General features: G+C 32.5%; 1 protein-coding gene across 9 annotated transcripts in view; it reads left to right on the top strand.

Moving 5' to 3' along the window:
* milt (trafficking kinesin-binding protein milt) overlaps positions 1-26,836 on the top strand; it is a 102,231-nt gene that overhangs the window by 69,452 nt on the left and 5,943 nt on the right. For 8 of the 9 annotated variants that reach the window (XM_033468073.2, XM_033468072.2, XM_033468074.2 and 5 more), the window contains 2 exons: positions 23,350-23,426; positions 25,383-25,758. In XM_033468073.2, coding sequence (XP_033323964.1) covers positions 23,350-23,426; positions 25,383-25,758 — 453 coding nt within the window. Of the gene's footprint in view, positions 1-13,074; positions 13,370-23,349; positions 23,427-25,382; positions 25,759-26,836 lie in introns of those variants that run through there. The other variant, XM_076525478.1, reaches the window with a different exon arrangement.

Genomic DNA, 26,836 nt, shown 5'->3' with positions numbered 1-26,836 from the left:
GTGATTAGTATGTGTTGCCTAGTAAAAATTTCAAGATAAAATGTATATTGATTTCTTGAAATTTTTATAACAATATATGTTCGAATGAAGAAATTTATTAATTTTAGCAATTGTCCAATAAAATATATAAAATCAGCCTTTTGTCTGGCAATTATTTTCGAATTATTCATATATAAAACCAATCTTTTGCCTAGCAATTATCTTCGAATTATTCAAAATATTCGCATCGAAAATAAATGTTCATTAATCTCCTGCTTGTCGCAATAGAGGTGCAGAATTTCCATTCTGCTTAAAAATCCGCAGTTTACCAATTGATATTCTGATCGCTAGGAAGTTTTACATTAACAATTAACATACGTCTAACATCGAAATGTGATTATTATTTATTTAGTAAATGAGCTAATTACCCTCTAGATTACAAAATACAGTACAAACAATGATTCAATTGTAGAGTACAAAAGTTCGGTGTAAAAGTTTATATTTCTAATCATTCTGTTGATACAATTATATTGACCATAAAGGGTCGAACAACTATGTATTGACATAGTTGCAGTGTGCTGATATAGCAGAGGTAGATAGTAACGTGCGAACAAAGAGCTCTGACGAAATTGGTACATTCGGAGATCAGCAGAATTTATTGGCAAAAGTTAAACACAGTTCGCAGAGAGGTTTGTCCAGCGATTGCATCTCTGTTCTTTTAATAAAAGATGAGAGTCGCGGACACGGTTTATCACTTCGGTACATGGTCTTATGCAAGCCTGAACCTGTGGAAAAATCAATAATCACCTGCGACGTCTCTACTCAAGACACCACGTCAGAATAGTTCGGGGGTTTAGCTTCCAGCTCAGGTTGCTCGCACGACTGTCTTGCTTAATCGAGCGTCTATTCTCGATTGTCATTTTCGGAGTATATGTTGGTATTTTCTTTCAAATAAACCAATCAAATAACTAAACTTATTTACATGTATTTACAGTTTGTTAGAACAAAACAATTGTGTATTTCGTTATTCTTAACTCCTTAAGGATGTCTTCCGGTTTAGAGGGTTATTTTCTTCAGCTTCTTTTCGTTAAATCAGTGGATTGTGTGGTTCTGTGATCTTATTGCACATATTTGGCAATGTTTCAAAAGTGTAAGATTATTTTTTCATGCAAACATTTTATTCGAGTAACATTTCGATATAAATTCGCAATATTCGAACAAAATTCGATTCGAATTTATTCGAAAGGTTACTCGGATGAAATTTTACTCGACGAATTGATCCGAAACATTGCCGAAATAAAGCTTTATTCGAAATATTACTCGAATCAAATTTGATATCGAAATGTTATTCGAATAAAATTTATATAAAGTCCATCTAAAAAAATGTAGCTTCGTGGACGCCATGATTCAACAAACGAAGTAATTTCGGCAGTTTAAATTTGAATGTACGATTTTTTAACGTTTCTCCGGCCCTCGACATATAAGAAAAAAAATGGTAAACGTCAATATTTGATTTGATTTTATGCTCAGCGAACAACACTTTGCAAATTCGAAGGTAATTGGCCGAGAATTCGAAGGTAACATCGTGCGAGTCATCCGAGCGGAATTTTTTCTTCTTGGTAGAATAATTGCTACAGTTTCCTAACGTATGAAAATTCATGACTAATACTCGAATGCATATAGATTAGCCTGCAACGTTTCGAGGAACAGCATCTTCATTTTATTAATCCTAGCATGCTTAAGGGAGGGTCAAAAAATGTCCACGAAAATTTAAACATGTATTTTTGTCCTAATAGTTTTCATTTTGGAATATTTTATATTTTACTTCGGAAATTAATAGCTACATCAATGAATTATTTAACGGTATTTTGTAAATAAATATACCGCAAACAAAAGAAATAATATTTATAGCACGTTTTCTTACATGAATAAGAAATGACCGTCCCCCTTGGGCAGACTCTTTAAATCTTCCAACACCTTAAGCGCCCTAGGATTAACAGAACGAGGGTAAAATGCATTGTTGAGATTGTTCGAGGATCTGGAATGACCCCTTCGAGAAGCGGAACTTAAGACGGGTCTGACCTTTGTACTTAGAAAATAGGATTTATAAGAACAGTTATTCCTAGATGGGATCGAATGGGATCCTTTCTCTTCGCGCAGCTGCTTAACATGCATACGTTACAAGATTGCTTCTTCTATCGACTTCATCATCCTGCAACGCGAACTGTGAAATTTCCTTCACAACGTGGAAAAAAGGAACAATGAAAGAACCACGACGATTTTCCTGGTTCATGATCCGTTGTTGCTAATTGCCGTTGTTAACACATTCAAGAAAACGACGTAATTAATTTACTAAGACGCGTTGCCACGATGAACACTAAATCTAACCGTGTCTATCAAAATGGCTTGTTTCGCATTGTTTATACAAAATTGTTAAAACCATAAAGATTCTTTGCACGGTATGAATGAATTTCTTAATTCAAGAATACTTCATAATAAAAAACGAAAAGTCTAAATCAATTCAGTCTTGTTTTCAAGGGGGCATTCTAGTATAAATTGCGTTCTAGTGTAAATTTCTTTTGGATCTTTTTTTGCGAAGAAACTATAACATTCTTTGTAGTCACATTTGCAAGGTTTATTTATGCATATTTCGATAACGTCTAAACATGTTTTGGGATAAAAAAAAGTTAAAGTTGGTGGCAATGGCTGCTTTGAAACGTAGTCGAATTTCGAGAAGATCGTCCCACGGTGACCATGATTGCAGCCATTTTGTTTATCTGAAATGGAAAGACGTGCAAGATTCTTAATTAGTTTGGCTATAGCCGGTACTGGAATAAAAGAGAAATGGCGATATTTTGAAATTTGATTATCGATTTTTCCTGATTAATAATATTTCAATATTAGGAGCTTAAAAAAATGTTGAAGATAGAAAATTTGACTGAATTTATTGGAACCTCTCGCCATTTTTATTGTAGTACACTTAATCATTTTTTATAAGAGAATAATTTCGGAAAGTTTCAAGTGGAAAATGTAAAATCGGTCATTTTGATTGACACACGATAGGTTTAGTGTTAAATGTTTTTAAATTCAGCTTTTGTCTCGTCAAATTATACGACCTTACTAAAGTCTTATTTTCATAATCGTAAATTATTTATTCTATCGCCGATATTTCTGTCAGATTAAACTATGCGTTACTTAGGCCACTTAAACCTGATGTAACTAAATGCACTGAATTTGCATGAAAATTATCGTTGACAATAGCAAGCTGTGAATTTAACGGATTTCTGTCGTTCCTGCGAGCGAAAACATTTTTGAAGATATCGAATTATTTGCTACCTTTCATTAAAGAACGTGAATGCTAACATATACATGGAATTACACTTTTTCTCGTTATTTGGTTTGATCTTTTTAAGAAAGGCTTTTACGATAGTTTCGTACTTAGAGAAAGCCTTAGCAGAAAGAAATATTTACTTTTACTCAAGTATTTTACGGGTGTGTACGGTATCATAAATATCTGGAGTTCGCCAATTACGGAACCCTGTAAAAGTTGCAGAGGTAGATCATCGGCGAAGAACGGCAATTTTACAAAACACAGTATTAAATGTTGCACGATAATAACGTAAATCAAAGTAACTTGACGTAAATTAAAAAAACCGTGTCATCCGATATGCCAGTGAATATGTGGCTTATAATATGTTAAGGTACATAACATACCAAATGTGTTAAATAATAAACAATTTTAGTGGCTCGCAATCAGAGAATTTAACGCTTAATAATACTGCTACACAATGCTCTGGGAATTTTCCTTTTCTGTGACCAAAATTATTTTAACGTTATTTCGGAGTTTAAGGTCGTAGCATAATAGGTTGATGAATTCGTCTCGTCTCCAGCTTGAATATTATCAAGTCTATAATACGTGTTTACACTTAAAAAAATACTGGTGATTAGTATTTTTTACGAAAAAAAATTTCTTTCCAAGAGTTGTTGTATTCTGATTTGTAGAAAAGTGAATACCGACCAACTTTGGTTGGAAACATTTTTTTTGCCGTATCATCAAAAATGTCCGAAAAATTGTGATTTTCTTTTTTCAATTGGATATAAAAGTTCGGTGAGGATCTCGTACTGAAAATTATTCTACACGCGAAGGTGCAAGAGGTTGCACCTAACCTTAATATTCTCTTCTTGGCAATTGTTTAAGCTTTCATATGAGAAAGCTCCGATGATACAACTTTTTATAGTTTCGTTTTAAAATCTCCTAAAAATTTGAATTCTTATGCATTTCACGCTGTTTGTACATGGATTAAGAAATGATTAAAACTAGATTCTTTTTATAATATTTCTAGTACTTTCTACAGTTGGTGATTAATTTTTCATTGAATTTTGTGATCTCGTATATTTTTTGTTCGTCATCCAATAATAAACGATTGGATGTGTTTCGTTTAATTCAGAACCAGATTTCATTTAAGTGGTCGCATGAAAGAAATTCTCAAGATTTTAGAAAAATATCCTAATCTTTCTTTTTGATACACTTAACATACCAATAACCAGTAATTCTTAATAAAAAAAACATTTCTGATAAAAATTGCACAGTTTTTAACAAATGACAATGCTAAAAATTGATAAAAGATTTGTCTATCCGATAAAAAACCAAGATCATCTTTTTTCACAGAACTGCATATTATTTATGTAGAAATCGATGCATCTTGTCTAAAGTTATCTAATTAGTCTAAAAGTTATTATTTTCGTTCTGAAACAAGAATTGTTTTGTTCTCAGCACAGAATCATATGAAACGAAAAATATTTTGGATTTAGAAGGTCTAGAGTGCTCTCAGTTTACAGCAGAACGATTTTTTTCAATATATTCAACTTGAGAAATTGAATTTTGGCCACGGAAAGCGGGTTATCAGGCCATTGTGCGCTGGCGCGTGGGAAATTTATCCGCTAAAAGTTTCACGATGAAAGCGCAACTGTGAACTTTACGAATCGGCGCTCGACTTGATCTTGCACGTCTCGCTACAGCCACGAGGAGAGAATCGTGCAACGGAAACGTATCTCGTTGCTTTGAAGACTGTTCTGCGGCTCTATGCTGGTCAATAATTGCAACGTTCCAAGCGAGTTCGCACCCCAATGCACGTTGCGTCGCATTTCCATGGGGGAGCGTACGTAAACGAAGGGTGTATTAAGATAAGCGCCGGCTAAAATAGCGTGCGGACTATCGATCTTATGGAAAAGATGGAGAGAAAGCACCACACGACATCAAACGCAGTAGTACACTGTGAAACATGACCGTAACACCAATCTTAAAAGTTTCGGCCAGTCGCATGGGGTGGTTCTAGTAACTTTGCCGAGCTACAGCTCTGTTCCAGGTGAATTCAGAAAAATATTGTACAGGACTATTTTACGCTATTTAACAAGCTCTGTTATCCCGTAGTACAGGTTTTTTCACAAGTGCATCGGTGCGCTTGCAAAGTGCAACTGCACTTTAAAAAAATAGAATTGCATATTTTATTGCAGATCGATTCTCTGGAACATTCTCGATGAAAAAGTATACGGGTACGATGCCGAAAAGATTAATATTTCCCAAGATACGTCAAATTTTATACAGAATTTCCTACGTCGAAACTTTACGATAATAAAAGTAAAATATTTTATAAAATATTAATCTTTTTGGTATTGTGTACCTTAATACTTTTTTACCAAGGATGTTTTGGGGAATCAAACCACTTTGCAAAAAAATATGCAGTTCCATTTTTTTCTTTAAGTGCAGCTGCACTTCGCAAATTCATTATAAGAATGTTCTATTGGAGGATAATTATTAAATCATTTTAATGAGGACTGATGAAATTTAAGTATGATCGTTCGTTTTCTAATTAAAATGTCTAAAGTAATAGAAATGAGTAAAATTGTTCTATTGAATGAGACCAGTAAACCAATGGACGAAATAATATTTCGGCAATAATAAATAATAATAATAAATGTCCCTGGACACAGTTCTAGCATCTTATTTGTGGTTATAGCTTTTGTAAAAAGTGAAACATAATGTTGACTGCGGATTCTTACGCAAGATAAAAATCGTTTACGCATCATCAGCAAGAAATATATATATATAGAAACCAATTTTTCTTTCTTCCTTTAATCATTTTAATAGCTGAGACTGATACATGCTTGTCCGCTTTTTCATTTCATAATAATTAATAATAATTATTATTGTCAATTACAAAGGTAGTTGATTACGTTCTCGTACAAATTCTATAGACGTCTTTTTAATTCGTTTCAAGATTGTTTTCAACATCTGTCTGTCACTTGAGTTTGCGGGGCGAAGATTTACCGCGCGCTGAATCATATCGCGATTAGAGTTTATGATGCGTTAATTGGTTTCACACGAGGACTTCTGAGAATCAAAATTAACTGGTCTCCATACGCATTGCAACAACGACAGAACTACGTTTATTCTGATTTCGCGGGATTTTGATTGCAATTTATGCTCGATTAACATAACTCCAAGTGAAATCGTTCAAATTTCAGTGATCGTAAATTAGTAAATCTAATCAACGCGTTTGTTACAATTTCTTTCACGAAGAATCTTCGTGCAATTACACCACAGTTAGCAACAACAGGTTCCGTTGCATCATATTTCGCTTCGCAGAATTAGTTGCGTTTTGTTTGAAATGCCAATAAAAGAACGACAATAATGAATTGGTGAGATAATGATTCCACATAAATGTATTCGAACCTTCAACGTAACACAGTGCTGAATATTACTTACTTGTAGATTATAATAGTATTTCCCGTTTGCAAAACATTTTATTGCTCTGAGGCAATAATCTATAATAATAAACACAATTCGTTTTCGAATGCGATTGAAGAATGTTTAAAGGAAAATTGATTCGCACAACGGCGTTGCCTTGGTATCGTCTTAGGTCACGTGAATACTTTATCAGCGCTTCAAGACCGACGTGTTACTTGTTAATGAAATAATTCCTTGTGAATCGATAAAGCTTCGTTCACGCCAGTCGATCGAAAGTTTAAAATTTCAGGTGTACCTCACTATAGCACCCATATTAATTCGCTCAATTTACGTTATTTCTTCATTAGCCTTCTACGGTTCGAATTTTGTAATATGGATATGAAAAGGTTGCAATTATCAATTGCGGTGCATAAGTTTCTTGGTCATTTAGGAGTAACAGCAAAATGCGATATTGCTCAAAATGAAATTTGATTTAATAATCTGACACATTTGTATGTAAATACAAAATTATAATGATCTATAGAGGGAGCGTTTAGTTGAAAACCAAATATGTACTAGTAATTCTCCAGATACAATTTTGAGAAGATACATTTTTATAGCATTTTTTATACTCAATCGAATCATGTAGAAATTGATTTTCCACCTTTTTTTTTTATTAAAGAAAATATTTTCTGTGAGAAAATTATCGGATTGAAAAATCCACATACAATTCTCTCTTTAAAAAAAGTGGAAGTTGGAAATTTACTATTTCTGCATAATTTGATCGAGTGCAATAAAAATACATATTTTCAAAATTTGATTACCAAACAATTATCGGTACTTTGTTTTCAAGCTAAATGCGCTCCTTTAAAAGTACACTATGGAAATACAATTCGCGTCGAGAATAAAATAATGCACAATGTTTATTCCACATAACAATTCACCCTCTGATTTATAATTAATTATCCATATACCCTTTCCTCCATTGTATGGAGAATTAAACATTGTCGGCCGTTTGAATATCTTCGTTTCAATTATGACTGTCTGCGTTTGTAAGTATTGTTCCCTCTTGTACATGTGAACAGCTGGCGGATGTACAATAACATCGATTACGAGCACGATAATAGTAAATGAATATTAATGGTATTATGAATATTATTAAACACGTCTTTGTCCAAGTATATTTTCTGGCACACAGTTCCGGGACCTTCGTATTCTGTGGAACTATTACAAAAAAGAAATGCCTTCTCGCACTATATTCTAATTGCCGTGCGAACATTAGGGGTTTATGTCTGTGTCGTAAATGCGACGAATATAGCCAACGAAATTCTCGATTATATGCAAGCGGTGCATGTGACGATGGTACACGTGCAGAACGAGTTACCTAAGACTGGAATTTCTATTTCTATCGATTTGAGCAGTGTGTGCTGTCGGAAGGGGTCAAAGGACACCTTTCGAAATTTTAATTTAGAGCTATTTTTTAATGGAAGGGTTAAAAGACAGCCTCTGAGATTTCAATTTAATACTATTTTCAGCAAAGGGGTCAAAAGTCACCTTCTGAAATTTTAATTTCACTCTATTTTCAGCAAAGGAGTCACAAGACATCTTTTAAGATCTGAATTGAACACCACACATTTTCACCAAAAGGGTCAAAAACCACCGTATAAAATTTTAATTTGACATCATTTTTATCAAAGTGGTCAAAGTTCGAAATAACTCTAAAATTGTGCTTTTTATGAAAAATTCTTATGAATATTCTATAAAATTATTAATATTATTAATACTAAGAATACTCTAGAAAACGCATTATCTACAATTAGAATGCTGGTTTCGCTATAATAAGAAGCAAATATTAATGTCTACGCACTAATTGTTCTTGCAATTAATGCAAGCAAATTTTCTTTTGCATAAAAATTCGTGTAATCTATTTATAAGTTATTTAAACTTGAGTTTATTACAATTGTTCAAAATTGGGATCATGTCCTCGTAACGCGACACTCTGCTCACCCCAATGATTCAATTCCACGTTTTATTTCGTAAGGGAAACGGACATAAGGCCATCGTCTTCAAACTAGTTCCCTCGAGACTATACATCTATGTATGGAATCCAGCGTGGGATCCATTGATCGCAACGTTTCTAGTACACACATTCTCGTACGTTTTAATCCTCAAATAACGAATCGTTTGCAGACGGGTCATGCGAGGTGGATCTAATAGGTTCCTAGTGAAATTTCGATGTTTAAGATTCTTCAGGTACAAAAATGCATTAGAATTTTATCCGTCTGCTTTTTATGCACAGTCGGCAAGAAAATTATACTATCAATTTTCGTTTTTCGAAAATTATACCATCAACACGAGCTTTATTTGTTATATATCCTCACAGTGCGTATACAATTTAATGAATAATTGGAAATCATATTTTATAGATAAAGTGAACAATTGGAGATAATATTGGAAAAATAGTTTTATGAATAATTGGAAATAATATCGTATAAATAAAGTGAACAATTGGAAATAATATTGCATAGATAAAGTCAGTAATTGAAAATAATATTGTACAGATAAAGTGAGTAATTGGAAATAATATTGCATAAATAATTTAGCGAGTAATTGGAAATAATATTGCATAGATAATTTTGCGAGTAATTGGAAATAATATTGTATAGATAAAATCTCAGTAATTGGAAATAATATTGTATAGATAAAGTAAGTAATTGGAAATAATATTGTATAGATAAAGTGAACAATTGGAAATAATATTGTATAGATAAAGTGAACAATTGGAAATAGATAATTTAGTGAGTAATCGAAAATAATATTGCACAGATAATTTAGTGTGAGCAATTGGAAATAATATTGTATAGATAAAGTGAACAATTGGAAATAGATAATTTAGTGAGTAATCGAAAATAATATTGCATAGATAATTTAATGAGTAATTGGAAATAATATTTATTATATAGATAATTTAGTGAATAATTGGAAATTATTCAATGAGGAAGTTTCTAAAATTTTTAGAAATATTTTTCTTTTGAAATTTGGAGAACATATTTTTGTCCCTCGACGAACAGTTGACATCTTCGTTAGACATAGTTTATTTATCCAAAAGTGTAAATGTTACTTTAAATTCACTAAACAATATTGGAAGCATATAAGGATAATAAAGGAAACTTAGACCTATGACAGTAATATTAATTCGATTTAATTTTCTCTTTCAATTGTACAGTATTCGTACAGTATATTGTACAGTATATTGGATAGCCGGTAGTACTGATTGGACAGAAACTGCTCGTTTGTAACGACGATGAAAATATCGGAAGGAGACATTTGTTTCAAATCAGAGATTATCGTAACGTCAAATTTTCTTAAGTCTTCTCTTGAAGATCTTAAAGTCATCTATCTGTCTATTTAACGTGATGGTATCATCATTGACGTCAAGGCTAGTTCAACGACCTATGATAACATGACGTTTATGTAGCTTCGAGCTCGATTATTTTCAATTTAATAACTTCATTCGGAATATTCCTAATCGCTTCCATTATTTTTCGATATTTTTCCAAAAAATGATTACATACTACAAGACTCAGCATTTTATGCATTTAAAAATGCATTTTGTAGATCTTGGTAACTTATATAGTTGTTTGTATTTCTCTTATGTTTCCGTCGAATTGTGGTTCATCTATTCAGTTTCCTCATAAACTCAAAATCCATAGTCTGCATGTAATGTATGCAAACAAATACGAGACACGTGTAGAAACATTAGTAATTTCTCGTGGGAATAGGTGTGTAATAGTAGGTGTATAAACTGACAACCACAATGGCTAATTACTTTCTGAATTAATAACCAGATACTAGATACTAATACTAGAAGCATACGTTGCTTGATCAAGCTCGTCTATTGTTTCCATAAAATAACGACGATAACGGTACCACGTATTTGAGGGGATATTGTATTGCAAATTGTGTTTTTGTTGAACTTTCTTTGGGATTTTTTTGCGAAGAAACTATAACACAGTTTGTAACTTAAAATAGTAAAAAGATTAAAAGAATTTCAAAGTGTCAATGTATTATTTCCAATCTATTCAAATGATCGAAGAGAAAACGAACATATTATATCATGAACATCATATTCCCTATATTATTTCGTTAATTTTAAGCCTATATTCTTCAATAAATTAAAAAAACATCGTTTTTTTCGAAGGTTCACATTAGAATGCCCCTTTTAAAAATTCAACAAAATTGTTAATACTCACAAAACGAATACGAAACGTTCAATCGAGGTAACGAATAGAAAGCTTAAGAATGCTTTGTTTTTGATAATGTAATTTAAAAAATGCTGCATTAAGAAATATGACTTTCTCTAATCGGTTAATTGCGTTCACTTTTGAATATGCGGACAAGTTGCACCCGTAAATTTTGTAGAAAAGATTGAATCGAGCTTAATTATACATCGTTGCCGCTTTCACAAATCAGCATATCGATTTTTTATACCGGAGAAAATTGACCCAACGGTGAGAACTGTGGATTGTGGAGTTTATGCATATATGATAAAAACAAAAACTAGTAGAAAATATTGAAAATCGTGTAAAATTATTTTCAATTTATTAAAAGCTATCAAGAGACAATATAAATGTTTATTTAATTCCTGTTTCTCGCACTTTACACGGGAAATTTGCACAACGATCCGCACTCCAATTATAATTATCAAAATTCAGTAAGTGTTAAACATGTACGATGTCAAAAAAATGTTCTCGTTCGAACAAAGAAAATATCGGTGATTTTGTTTAACGATAAAAAGCAATTCACTCTTGCTGAAATATATGAGGTGTTAAAATCATGTAAAAAAGAAGACGTATCATTAAAAAACCAGTCTTAGGTAATTTATTATGCACGTCGAAATCCTATTTTAGGTACCACGTGAGAGACACCGCAGATTATGTAACGATTAACAACGTAATCTTCGCAATGCATACATGTAGTAATACGAACTACCAATTTGAAAACTGCGCATACATTTTTCCGTTTACAATAGACCATCGAGCAACACGAGTGTACTTAACGACACATGTAACCATTGATTATGGGTGTACAGTATTTACATTTTTACGAAACAACTAAACAAGATACGGCGTGCTATTAGTAACACATTGTTGATCGAAGATGTCATTTGTGGTCTTCCGATTGTCGAAAAATTGGAGACCGAAGACGCTAATTGCAACCTTTTATTTGTAGAACATTAACCCCTTGCACTCGAGACTATTTTAACTGCAAAATGAAGACACGCCCGCATTCATTTTTACGATTCTGATAAAAATGTGCAGATTTCGCGTTGTGGCATCAGATGCGCAATGTGTTAACTATGGTTATTTCAGCTATGGCTGAACATAATTTTATTCGGATGACGGATTCGAGATAAAGGCTAACGATTAAAATGTTATTCGACACACTATTGAATAATTTATATATATAGATAACAATTGATCCGAATTTATTCGATTAAAAGAAATACATTCGTAGAGGAATTCATTCAGAAATTAATCGATTCGAACATTAACTTTTCATCTTTTGAAAAAAATGCGATATAGCTAAAAAAAAACCCAGCTATTTAATGTGTCGAAAATTCCGGATGTCACTTTAACCCCTTGAGCGACATGGTTCACTAGTGCAAGTCATAACCACTATACGAGAGTGTCCTGTACGTCACAGCCACTACGGAAAAAAGATTTATGCATTTTATAGGCACGAAAACACAATACAATCTCGCAAATAAACAGATCTAACATAAATATTGAGATATACATAGAATATCATTGCATATGTATACGTCATTGCCGCTGTGAATAGACTTTGACCATGACGTATACATATATATACGACATAAACGCTCAAGGGGTTAATGGGCACAGTAAGTGATACACTTATCCTACTCCGTAAATTTTGTACGAGATCCTGATCACCGACTCGTTACAGCGCAAGGGTTTTAAAAAAAAAAGTTACTCCACTTCGGAAATCGTCTGGACACTTTTTGGGACGGTGCATGTTCACGATGCATTTGCCGGTGAATCGGTAGACGTGTTAGGAGTGCGTTCGGCGATAAAAACGCAAACAAAACAGGTATCAGAGCGTATAACCTGCGCGCGTTTTGTGTAACACGCGATTCTCAACGATCGAACGCGAATCGTGTTTTTTCTCGTGTTGCGCGAGAAGGTCTGTTGTACACACGTTGGCGAATTGTCACGACACGCGGCACAGGTGCGGGAGAAACGGAAGGTAATTAGTGCCCGAGGGTCCCGGAGGATAGTAGCAGAGTAACATTTAAGTACAGCTAACGAATCAGCCGTTGCTCCCGATCCTCCCTGGGTTCCCGGCCGATCCTGGCGGAGGAAGAAAGACCCGGTTCGAAAAACTCGCTCCTGGCAACGGAAGATACTTCCGACCAGGAGCAACAGGATTCTCAGGAGGATGATCCTTACGAGTACGATGAGGACATCAGACCCTCGAACAGGGTGTCGCCGGAGAACGAGACTTGCCTGGCCGGGAATTATCCCAGTTCCTCTAGGATACCCGCGCCGTATTGGGGATGCAGCGATGCAACCGGATTACGAACGCCGATCTTCTTCCTGGCTACGTCTCCGACGGAGCTGCCTTGCACGTGCGCCTCCTGTCAGTAATTCTTTTAACTTTCAGGACCGTCTGAGATATGGCTTTGAGCTTCTTTTTCTTTTGTCGTTTCCTTGTTTTGCGAGAGGACCGCGATCGCTTCGACACGAGCGGAGTACCGCCGATTCGATTACATTGTAATTCAATGTTGCAATTTGATTACATTGTATCTCGATTGCACGAACTACATTGTAATTCAATGTTGCAATTTAATTACATTGTATCTCGATTACACGGACTGCATTGTAATTCGAATACATAATTCAGAAACTCTCGGTTCATTCGATTGTTAATTATTTGAATTACGAGCGTGATTCGAAGCACAGATTGTGCACACAAAAAATGGACAATTCGAGAAGAGGAGCATATCCTTGCGGCTCGTTTTTACAGTTATCGATTGTTAACAACTATAAAAACGAGCCGCAGGGCTCGAATAATCGTATCTCCTCTTCCCGAATTGTTCGTCTTTGCGTACAATCTGAGCGTCAATTAGCGAGAATTTACTGTAATTCGAATAAAAAGCGATTGAAATACAATGATATTGGGAAACAATGTAATTCAAATGCATATAGTGTAATTCAAATGCAAAATAATTGAAATACAATGCAATTGAAATGCAGTTCTTCAAATTACAGCTCAGAACTTTGAAGAAGCGAGATATATTTTGACGTTTTTCTTTCGTATACTCATTTCTTGTTATTTATTTCCGCTACATCTATTAATTTATTATTTTTTAAATCGTAATTTTAATTCAATTACATCGTAATTCGTAATTAATGTAATTCCAATCACTTACTATTTTGTAATTAATGTAATTCAATTGGTTACTATTTTATAATCAATGTAATTCAATTGGTTACTATTTTGTAATCAATGTAATTCAATTACTTACTATTTTATAATCGTACTCCAATTGCAATTACGAATTACATTGTAATTTAATTGAACGGAAATCCGAATTACAGATTATAATGTAATTAAATTACTTCGTTATTATAATTTCTTGAGTAATCCAGTCGTAATTTCACGCAGCTCTGAACACGAGTCGCTTGATATGATTTCTGCACTCCGCGACGAAACGATAGCACGCTTTTAAATAAAAAAAAACACGATTTGGTAACCGATCGTGTTCGCAAGCATTTATGAAGTGACTGTATTACGTTTGCTTCCTGAATAAATATGAAAGGTGATCCACAGCCGCATAGTAAATATAACAGCAGACATTTAGAACGTCGGACACCACCCTGTACGTTGCGGCGTCGAAAGGTTAGAGTTCATTACTTCAAAGGTTCCAATAGGGATCATCTGAACTTCTGATAACTCTGGCAGCGATGACGTAGCCCGATGCCGTAGCTTTTACACGACGGTGTAACGAGATTTCTGTTCGCCCCGCAACATGATCCTTCCGCGGTAAATACTGAAGGATGTATACCGACAACTTGCTTTTAAAAGGTTCTCACATTTTCGCAAGAGTACATCCAAAGATCATCCCTCTCGCCAGAAAATTTCTGGTAAATTTCTTTGCCTCCGCAGCTACGAAATTCGTCTGTTAAGTATACAGTCGCTGTAAAAAGTATTCCTACACTCTATTCCCTATTTTTGACAGATTGTCAGTACTGTTATAATTTCATAGAAAAGAATCATACCACGATAAATATATGAAATACATACTCCATACATTTATGGAGAGTTTATTCGATAAATTTGTTTCATTGGCCATATATATGGAGGGCTCAGAAGGCAATTAGTGCAAGTCCATTAAGCTTAAAATTGTAATAAATTAGGATTTCGCAAATTAACTGTAAAAAAATAACAATGCCACTAATAAAGTGCTGTTTATTTTATTTTTTGTTGAAAAAGAAACTTCAGCCTCGGACACAGAAATTAATCTATAGTTTACTTAGGACTGAGATTCGAAAATATCAGATTACGTTTCCGCCGGTTCCCTCAGCGAGCATCGACAGTGATGTAAACTGTATCGTTAGATACTGTAAACAGTATCGTATACAATGTAAGACGCGATGAATGACCGTCTTTAATTGGTGGAGAAGACCGCACCAAAAAGGGGATATAAAGCAGGCGATTTTCAGTTGCCGGTCTCTCAGTTGATTTTGGTCGCTCAAACAGTTTGTACATATACCTTCTCTCAAATAAAAGTAAAAATAAAACTTTTCAGAAAAAGAATTAATATCATATTCATTTGAGAAATAATCCAAGCCATAATCCCAATATTTTTAATTTCATTTTATATTACAAAAAAAAAAAGATAGAAAGTGTCAGATATAGAACAGACAAAAGTAAGTGTAAAGTGACAAGCGGTAATAAATATAATTCACTACGACAAAAAAAAACAGAATAAAAAAATACAATGCCAAAAGTTGCAGAATTATTGCTTATCCTAATTTGATGAGTGTGATACGGTTAAATGCTTCTGTCAGGTCACCAGATAAAAACGATGTACTATCCGCGATCCGTTATATCGACAGCCTTGTACCGATCTTTAGAAATCACTACACGCACTTCAACTCGACGTGTCGTCCGATTGTAAAGCTTATCACGTTCTCTTGCAGCATCCGCGTGTAAGCGACGTTTCCCCAATTGACTTCTACAATTCCACAAAGGAAATTGACATAAGCGACTACTTTTTGACAGTGAAAATCATACTTGCACCTTTTTAACCGTTCCTGTACGGATGCCGATGTAGCAACAACATCAGGATTATGTGTCTTATTCTAAAATGTGGTGCCAAACGTATACAATAAACTCTCCCTAACTGACGCTCAGATTGTACACAAAAGTGGACAATTTGGGAAGAGGAGATACGATTATTCGAGCCTTGCGACTCGTTTTTATAGTTACTGATTGTCAACAACTATAAAAACGAGCCGCAAGATTATTTTTGTGCACGATCTCAGCGTCGATTAAGGAGAATTTACTGTAATTAAATTACAGTGAGGCGCCCGATAATTAAATTCTAATAACTAAATTTCTAAAACTACATCATTTTCAAAACAGGTGAATACGACAATCGAACATTATTACCAAATATGCGGCACAGTTATTACTAAACTGCGGATTTTTATGCAAAATGAAAATTATCTTCATTAATTACAAGATGTAGAAACTATATTGATATTTATTAACAATTAGACACAAGAACATTTTGAAATTGTATAAATGTTTCTGCTGTTTTGCATTTGATCTATGCATTCATTTTTATCGTAATTGCATTAAATCCGCAGCGTTTAATAATTAACGAATACAATGATTTCACGTAAAATAGGATAAATTTAAAAAGAACGTGAGAGAACATGCAAATATACATACCTACTGTTTCAACAGTGTGGTGGCTCTCGCCCGTAGCATGTATAGACTAAACATTGAAAGGGTTGACCGAAAGAAACCAGAAACGAACAGCTGTTTCGCTTTTGTTAACGTCGAACATTTATACGACACAAAAATAGAACTTATCCCGTTCGAAGTGTTATTACAGCTTGAAGCTTCGTTCCCTTTCTTGATGGTGAAAACGAGTTCATTATCTCGAAAAATTCCAACTGACTAAATGCAGCTCTAGGTGGTAGCTGTCGGACGACATTCCTTGAGGAGTGTATGCCTCAGAGGCATGTTTTCTTCGGTTACTAACTAGACACTTCTTGTCCGTGGTATGCGAAGACCACGGTCAAGAGTGTCCCATTTTGATCCGTAAACGTGTAGTATCTGATAAAATAGACTAACTCCATGAACAATTATTTTGTCGACTCGGAAACTATCAACATTAGAACTAGCGAGATTGTTCTAATACATATATATATATATATATATATATATATATATATATATATATATATATATATATATTTTCTTTCTATATTTTTTGTCGATCACTTTGAAGCTTCCGTGGAGGGTAACTTCGTCTCTTAAAATGGAAATCTATATTTTTATTTACAGATTTTTATTCTCCTCGAGAAAAGAATAAACTTTTGTATGAAATATCTTTTAATCAGATTTTATCTTGCAAGAATATTTAATTAAATGAAAAATTTGTATACATACATTAGAATAATCATCGCATAATTCTTGCAATAATTCTTAATAATTTCAACTTTGCGCATCCGAAATCTACGTTTCTTTAGAATAATTGGAAAAATCGATGTCTCTTTAGACTAATAAAAAAAGATCGACATTTTCGTAGAGTAATTATAAAATCGCCTATTGTATGAAATAGTTATAAAATCGAAGTTTCTTTAGAATAATTGAGAAGTCAACGTTTCACACACACACACACACACATTGGAATGATTCAGAAATCAACGTTTCTTTGGGATAATTAAGAGATCAACGTTTTGTTCGAATAATTGAAAAGTGATCGTCTCATTTATACTAAATAAATAGTCGACGTTTAGTTAAAATAATTGAAAACCCGACATTTCATCGGAATAATTGAAAAATCGATGTTTGTTTGGAACATTTGATAAATCTTTCGGTACACAGTTCTTCGAATCATCGAAACAGAAAGAAGATACGTAATTCTCAAAGTGCCGAAACTCTTGTAATTGCAACGATTCGGATGGCAACTTTCTAATTACTAATCGTCGAAAACTGATTGCTCGTCGTTGAATGCAATTCGAAAGGAAAAGCGGATGCAGCGCATTCATTCGCTGAAAGCGTCGCGAGTTATCTCGGTCTTTTCTTGGTATTCGTAGATGACTCATTTGAGTACGGTATTCGACTTTTAGTATCCCTGTTTCTTCTCCGAAAGTTCGCACTTGACCTTGTACCAGCCATTTTGTGCTGTCGCATAGAACGATCAGAAAAGCACCATTTTGCTACAAATTGCGACACTGGAGCTTTTAAAAGTCTCCTTCAATCTTGAATCCCTTTCACAACCTCTGCAGTGGAATTTTACTGTTCGGCAGATTCCATTCTATCGCACGAATATTCCACGCGAATAATAATTTTATTTTATTGAATGCGTGGTCCATCGATTTGCCGAATACTTTTGGTAATTTCAATAAGCAAAACAAATTGCGATAGCGAAGCTTTTAAAAATCACTGTCAACCTTGAAACCATTTCACGGACTTTTATCAGTTGAATAATAGTAATAGGAGATCGGAAATAAACAAAAATATAATTAATAATAACAATGCAGACACAAAACTAATTGTATACCACAATATAACACAGATCAATTAAATAATTTGAGAAAACGACTGTCGGTATCGCGAATTTTTGTTATTAAAAATGTGTACCACCGTCCAAACACGTGGTAGTAAAATCATAATTCATTCCCTCTTTCGATCTCTTATGCTATAATAATAACGATAATACCTTATTTAGTGTATAATGCATCAACTTGCCAACAAATATTTTTAGTCATTTTCAATAAATCTCTCTTGATCCCGAATCCCTTTCACGAATTCTGTCAGTGGACTTTTACTAATCAGCACATTTCCATTCTAGGCAGCTTTTACGTGAATAATAATAATCATAATAATATTTTATTTATTTCGCAGTCCATCGATTTCACTTTGTCGGCCATTTTCCTATTTAGGATAAACGTATACTCTGTGTCTATCGAAAACACGTAGTAAAAAGTGTGATAAATATTGAATTATGTAAATGCTGTGATGAAAAAGAAACCGCGAAAAGCATTTACGTCCGCTGGTTTCAATATGGCTGCCGTCTCTTACGTAAAGTCTAATTCACTGGAAAAAAGTGACCGACGTGCTTTGTATAGACGCTATGCTAGTTTAAGAAATTTAATTTTCCCATTTCGTCATCGTATATAAATAATTATGCATTTGATGCGTAATTACTAGGCTATGAATTTTATGTATTTACGACAAAAAATGAGTTGATCGAACACGAAGCGGTAAACACATTTGAAGACCTTAAAAATATGTACTGTTGCGCTATTGTCGCTTTATTACAATGATTAAAATAAGTGTTAGTAATAACATTTGATCAATTTATTAAATATAGTATCGAAATGTAAACATAAGTTACTACGCTATTTTTGCACGCAATTTTACATTCAACAATTTCAATCGTTTCTCACTTCATTCACACCATTCGATCATTCAATTAATATCAACTTAATAGAAGTAACCATACAACAAATGTCTCTGTAGCTCCTGTATCTTGTAATTAGTGTAGAGTATTTTTGTTACGCATAAAAATTCGCAATCGAATAATTACAATTTGTCTTCATTGTTATTTTGTTTTTGCGAATTTAGTGCATCGCAAGCAACGCCAATTCTGACCATTTACGCACGCTTTTAAGTAGAAAAATATCGCTTTTACTATCATAACTGAACATTTTGCATAAATTGAATTCATCGAATGTTTAGTTGTCCGTACGTTTTTCTCAGCACTTGCATAGAACTTTTTAATGCAAGCTTTCAATAGAATGTAATCATTAATTATCGATCTGGACAAGATATAGTTAATGTTATAATTAGTTCGACGTCTGACATTAATTTCTACCGTTTATTGTTTCGCTAATGTAGGTTTTGCACTCGAAATGAATCTTTTCGTAGCTCATATTCACCGTTGGACTTCAAATTAATCCATTCACCTTTATAGATATTCACTTTTTCCAAATAAAATTAACCCTCTCACAGTTCAAAATTGGCTGTCTTTTATTGATTTAATATGAATTTATGCACTTAGCATAAAATAATTCAAATTATTTAATTTAAGGACTTCAAAATAACATCTTGAATAGAAATTTTTAAATTCTACCACAAGATTAATTTTGTAGAAATGTACATAAATAAATAATTTTCATTATTTCATGCTAAAATAAATATCATTGCAAGCAAACGATCTTCATTGCTAAGTTAATTTCATCTGCAAAAGGGTGAATTTCATTTGTAAAAAAACCATTAATTTGTAAAGACCTTTTAAAAGAATTAATTCGATTTGCAAAAGGTTGAATACGATCTACGGAAGGATTCGTTTGGAGGAGAAAAATGTGAATATAATTTACAAAAGGAGATTAATTTGAAGTGCAGTTTGATACCTTGTTATAGCAATTATATCGATGCTCGGGAAGTCGAATAAATCTCGCGTATCAGATTACTTGTAGTCGACTGTGTGCACACAGTTCTATGCAGGGAGTTATTAATTACTGCACTGAACTTGTCGCATGAACCGAAGTAATATGTTCGTCAAACAAGTTCTGCTACGCTCGAGAAACGCAACGACCATTACCGCGACCTGTAACGTGATTACCGATCGGTGTTTTGATACGATCGATTCGAGCAAGTCAAATAATCGATTAGAACCGCGAGTTCGAGGAAACCAGATACGTATAAGAAATATTTTTAAAAACGTCGTTTGAAATTGTAAATTAGTTTCCGGAGGTAAATCATACGAGCAAATTACACTTAAGGTAATTATACTAGGTGAAAAAGCAAGAATGAACATTGTCATTTATTTGTACTTTCTCACTGAAAGTGTTACTTCGAGATGTTACTTGTGGGAAGCTATAAAATTCTTTTTTGTCGTTGTTATTTTAGAGGCTAGAAAGTAGACATTGCTGCACATTGCAATAATTAAAAAACAATGTGACATTTATTAGACATTTTCTCCTGTTTTGTCTATATTTGACTTCTCCGATGGTTCTAGTAAAAATGTATAAAAATATTGTGTTAAATAACATTTTCAATCGTTGGTATTACTCAGATTAGTAATAATAAATAATACGATACAAATTTCCATAAATTATTTGTGATTCGATATTTGAATACGCAATGTATTATTAATCGCAAGATGCGATACAATGATCAAGCAAAGAGTGATTATTAAGCGATTAATCGTTAATATTAATGTTATATTTTGTTGAGATTTCGTATTCACGTTTCACATATTCAAGTGACACAAAACGACAAAATATATTAATGGTTCAACTCTCCTTTGTTTATAATTTTTCAATCATATGCCAATTGATAATGATGATTATTAATGGAAACGCTCACACATACTTCTCACACATACGATACCAATTAAATAATATGAAAAAATTATACGTTTTCTTATAATCGTTATAGTATGCAAGGTTTCTTGATCCTATTGTTAATTGTAAGTTTTTCAACCTATTATTAACTCTTCCAAATAATATCCTCATATTTTACACGATCTGATTATTCTATTATCGATTCATCACACTGTGCAATGGTTGGGTCGAAGCGAATACGTTTTTTTCTTTATATTTTTCTTACGGTTGATCAGCATGCTGTATCTCGAAAAAATAATATTCCACGTGGATAAAAAAATAGTATGATAAAAATAATATTCCAAATGCTTATTCGAATCAAATAAATCTGTGATCCATTTAGGGTAAATCGCCAAAATTGGATGTGTTATTGATCGATTATCTTACTATTTTATCGAAAATATATCTCTATGCCTTTTTAAAGAAACAAATTCATAACACTATTCGATAAATTTCACTTGTTCACTAACGAATTCTAACTTAAAATTTGCCGAGCTAAATTGTGCCGAGCAGTAAAACGTAACTTGATGTGCATTGCCTCTTAAAAATGAGAAGATTCAATTTATTTAGATTTTCTACAAGTTTAGTATTCAATTATATAATTTATTCAATGATTTCCCATGGAAGTGTATATAATTTGTATAATTGTACAGTAAGAAACCGTAGTAAGAAACAGTAAATCTAGAGAGTCGGTTAAAATCGATAGGTTTCACGTTCTTCGTTTTGCAACAGTCTTTAATACGATATTTAATTCTAATGAATTGTTAGAATTACAATAGATTTTTAATAGAGAATTTAGTCTTATTACATTTTCAATAGAAATTTAAATTAGAATTAATTTTAAATAGGGATGAAATTGATTATATATTTTATATAAAATTTAATTGTAACGAATTTTTATTATACATTGAAATTATGATAGATTTTTAATAGAAATTTAATTAAAAATTTCAAATTATGATAGAATTTTAATAGAAATTAAAATTTTATAATAGTATAATAGTATATTTTATAATAGTTATAATAGTTTTTTTTTTAATAGAAATTTAAATTTTAAGTTATAATAGAGTTTCAACAGAAACTTAAATTTTTGCATTCTTTTTAATAGAAATTAAAATTTTAGCATATATTTATAACAGAAATCAGAAATTTTTAATTACAACAGAGTTTTAATAGAAAAAATTAATTGATTTTAAATGGAATTGTAATAAATTTTTAATATGAAGTTCACCAAAAAAAAATTGCCGGAATGATGAAGACTCTTTCATAGAAAATAATTGAGAGAATAATTTCTTAATCCAAATTCTAAAAATTACAGTAGGTCTATATAACTACAGTCTATCGTCGTCATAAAGCAACACACCTTAGTTACTTTTAAGGCTTGGTATCTATAAAATTATCAATTGTACATGTATAGATGATATTTGAAACGATCTGGACACCTTTAACGCACCAATTTTGTCGGATATTTTTCAATAAATTTTGAAAACTAAGGGTTGCTTTTTAACCAGACTACAGATTTTACATCGAATTAATAAAATACAATATATCAATCTTACAAAGTCCGTGATTCGAATTTGTTAATTACTGAAATAACAATGTTTTTATCGTAATTTTTATGTCAACGCCAACGAACACAATTAAACCACGGCGCGCTTTATAATTGCAAACGTATTAAAAATAATGGTAAATTCGATCCATGAAATTGTACATCAATTAGTATTATTAGGACAGAATGTTAGTTACGAATGCTATTTAAGTTAGTATACAGATTAAATTAAATTACTGTGAATTTCACGTACTTAATTTTTTGTCGCTCCCGTTACGTTACTTTGATTGTACTGCTTCATCGTTACCAAATACCAGCTTGCCAATCGTTTTACGTATATGTATATAATATGTCAGTTTCTATCGATTTGATTCATTATGAAATTATATTATTGTTATAGTGCACTACAACGCTGCTTATTTTTTTCCTTTCAGTTCTATGTAGCAGCCGGGTGAGCCAAATGACCAAGACGTATAATGACATAGAAGCAGTTACACGGCTTCTGGAAGAGGTAAATTACATCAGTTTGTAATTGACATATCTACGGGGTGATGTTAAGAGTAGTGTACCGTTCGAAAGTACGGAAAATACAGAACAATGGGGACATTAATTTCAGTTGTTCGAGTGGTCGTGAAGGAACGTACATTTGCATGTGCGCCGTTTCAAATGGAAATTGCTAATCATTATTATTATTAGACTGTGGAGTTTTACGCGAAATAAAAATTGTCCAAGTTAATTGTAAGAAACGTAAGTCTGATCAAAATATCTTTCCCCTTGTAGTCATTTTAATAAGTTGCATATAATATAAAGATATTCTCAAATTCATGTAATGTCTTCAGTTTTATATTTCACCTAATCATTCTTGCCAAAAGTGCATAAAATTCGTAGTCTAATTATTATATTTGTTACAAAAACTTTTCATTCACTTTTTTTTTGTTAGATTTTAACTGATTTTATCAGATTTTAACACAATTTCTTAAATATGAAACGACATATATATTAAATATAATTAATAATATTTCCACTCGATTGTTGAAACTATAGGAATTTTCTAATTGGAAAATTTAATTTGCTCCTCGTCCTGCATTTTATGATATAATCATCAAAAATTGAGATATCCACATAAGTATCCACAGTCTAATATTCACCGTTATTATTATATTACATCATATGTAACTGTTTTTGGAACACCCTTTATAAAATAAGAAAACTTATTAATTAGCAAGGTCTGGTACCATCTTCATTTTGTTTTTACAAGGAGTAGTCGTTTAGTTGACGAAGCAAACTTTTCCATAATTCTAATTTTTGTAAAGTGGCGTATAAAATTGAAAATTTGCATAAAGATCGAAGGTCTATTTATTATTCCTGAAGAAGAATGGGTATCGATCTTTTCGCTTTTATCTGAAATATTTTTGTTTGATCATAGCAACTGTACTAGCAATTGTTTCAAAGGTGTACATAAAATAAATCTAGACTTATTGCAGCAACCACGTGGAAATTTTCTAATATAATATCTTCCATTTTGAGAATCAAGAAACATCATCTTATGGTCACATTTGAAAATTCTATTCTTTAGGGAAATGCAGAAAAATCGATTTCTTTAAACATCCTGATTACAATAACTCTTCAAGACTATATTATCTCGTAAAATTAAAATCCCAATTAAACTTCATTGGAGCTACTAATACCTCAACATCTATATAATAAAATTGCATCAAATGAACTATTCAACGTTGATGTCCTCGAATCCTTCGGTTAATGGACCGATTGAAACATTTCTTTCTTGACTGTGATTTTACAGAGAGCTCATCAAAATAATTACACTTTATTCGTCTATAATAATGATGTATATATTACTTTTACGGCCTTGTAACTTTTTATACTCATCTTTCAGCAGTAATTAAACGGAGTATAGTTAGTGTCAGGAAATAGTTCTTTTGCAATCGATGTGTTCGATAGAACATTATTATGTGTGTTCGGTAGAACATTATTATTTATGGGCAGAGTAATCTAATCGAATTTAAATTTCTATTCGGTCCAGTAATATCATAATTTGTAAAAATTCTTTGCATATACTTGTTTTGATCAAATTAATTTTATGATCAACAGGAAAAAAGAGATTAGAGTTAAAAAATTATTTTAAATTTAAATTTTAAAAGATTTCTTTTAAATTCTTCGCTTTAATATTACTTGTAAATAATGTTAACATTTTTATGAAAAATAAAAATGTTGATGAAATTTAAATTAATAAAAGGATCGAAAGCATTTAAAAATTTCAATGTGTTAAGGAAAGAATGGTGTTTCTATTTGGCTCTTGTTCCTTATACTTGATGCGCACAATTTTCATAAAGTTAACAAATATAGAGAGCATATATAATATTAGAGCAAATATAATTATAATTAACATCCTTATCTATAAGAATTCGAATACGTGATTTTATTGTCAAATTGTGTTTCTATTTTGCAGAAAGAGAAGGATTTGGAACTAACCGCGCGCATTGGAAAGGAACTGTTATCGCACAACCAGAAACTCGAGACTACGGTTACGAGTTTGGAGTCCGATTTGAAGGAAGCTAACGAAAGGATCACTCAACTAACGCACGAGCTTACGAAGAAAACCGAGATCATCCAAATTTTAACAAATGACACCGAAGAAACAAACTCTGAAGCCGGTACGCCCACCGGACTTCGTAGTATCAATCTTGAAATGATGCAGAAGAAAATAAACAGTCTCGAGGACGAGAATAAACACTTACGGACGGAATTCGCGAAATTAGTACACGACACCGACAATTCGGAGGAACAAGAAGCGAAACTTGTCAAGGACATTGCAGCTCAACTTGGTTAGTCAATTGTAACGTTCGTAAAGTTCAGTGAAATACCTGGCTTATTTGCATAATTATCTTGAGAGTCAAGATCATCATATTATAGATTGCTGAGTTTGTCTTTGCAACGTGGCATTGAAAATAAATGTGCATTGCCTTTGAGAAAACTCAAAACCGCCTTGATACAGATATAAAAAAGATTTTTTGATGCAACCAATTCATACAGAGTTATTTTTAATAGTTGTTCTCACTAGCTGACCCCGTATAACCCTCGTTAGCTGCAACAGTAGCATTACACAAAACTTATAGTTTTTGAGTTATTGATCCAGATGAATCTATTTTTGTTTATACTTTGCACAAGTAGAATTGTGCGAGTTCCCTAAATTCACATTAATACGTTCAATCCAATTGAAAATAACATTTTTTAATTTTTTTTACATTTAAATTTCAAGAGAAGTGTCACATTTCATATCATTATTTTCTTCATCATAATATAATTGTATAGCTTAATGTTAAGTTAGCCCATTATATTTTGTTTAAATGGATTTAAGCAAACAAGTAATGCAAGTTGAGAAAATGTTATGATTCATAATAATAAGTATACACAAAAAGAAGTATGTATATTTTATGGATCTCAAAGATTATACATTGGATAGCTAGGGACCACCCAGTATGAAATGTGTTATTCAATACTACATTGTTCACCGGTGATCCAGAGAGATGTGAAACCATGTGACACGGTTCAACTGAAATAATCAATTACATAGCTGTGCATGTTATATTATAGTAGAGTTAGTGATTGTCCATTAACTATCTCCGTACCTTGAATATTAACTTAAGTTTTTCAATTAAAAAATAAGTTAGTTATATTTCATCTTTTCTTAACCTTTATACTGTTAAGAATATCTCTGTAAAGCAATTTTATAACAGTTAATTTTGACATTACCAGATACTATTTAGTTACCATGCAATTTGATTATTATACCTGTTCATTACTATTAAATTAAGGTTGTAGTGATACAAAAATAAATACACATGCTTCATATTGATAATTGGTGACCTACACGGAATATACGTATTTGAACTACTAAATTAT

This window comes from Megalopta genalis, chromosome 12 (genome assembly GCF_051020955.1).
Source record: "Megalopta genalis isolate 19385.01 chromosome 12, iyMegGena1_principal, whole genome shotgun sequence".
Taxonomy (NCBI): Eukaryota; Metazoa; Arthropoda; class Insecta; order Hymenoptera; family Halictidae; genus Megalopta; species Megalopta genalis.
The sequence above is the reverse complement of the archived record's forward strand: the minus strand, read 5'-3'. Positions and strand labels throughout refer to the sequence as shown.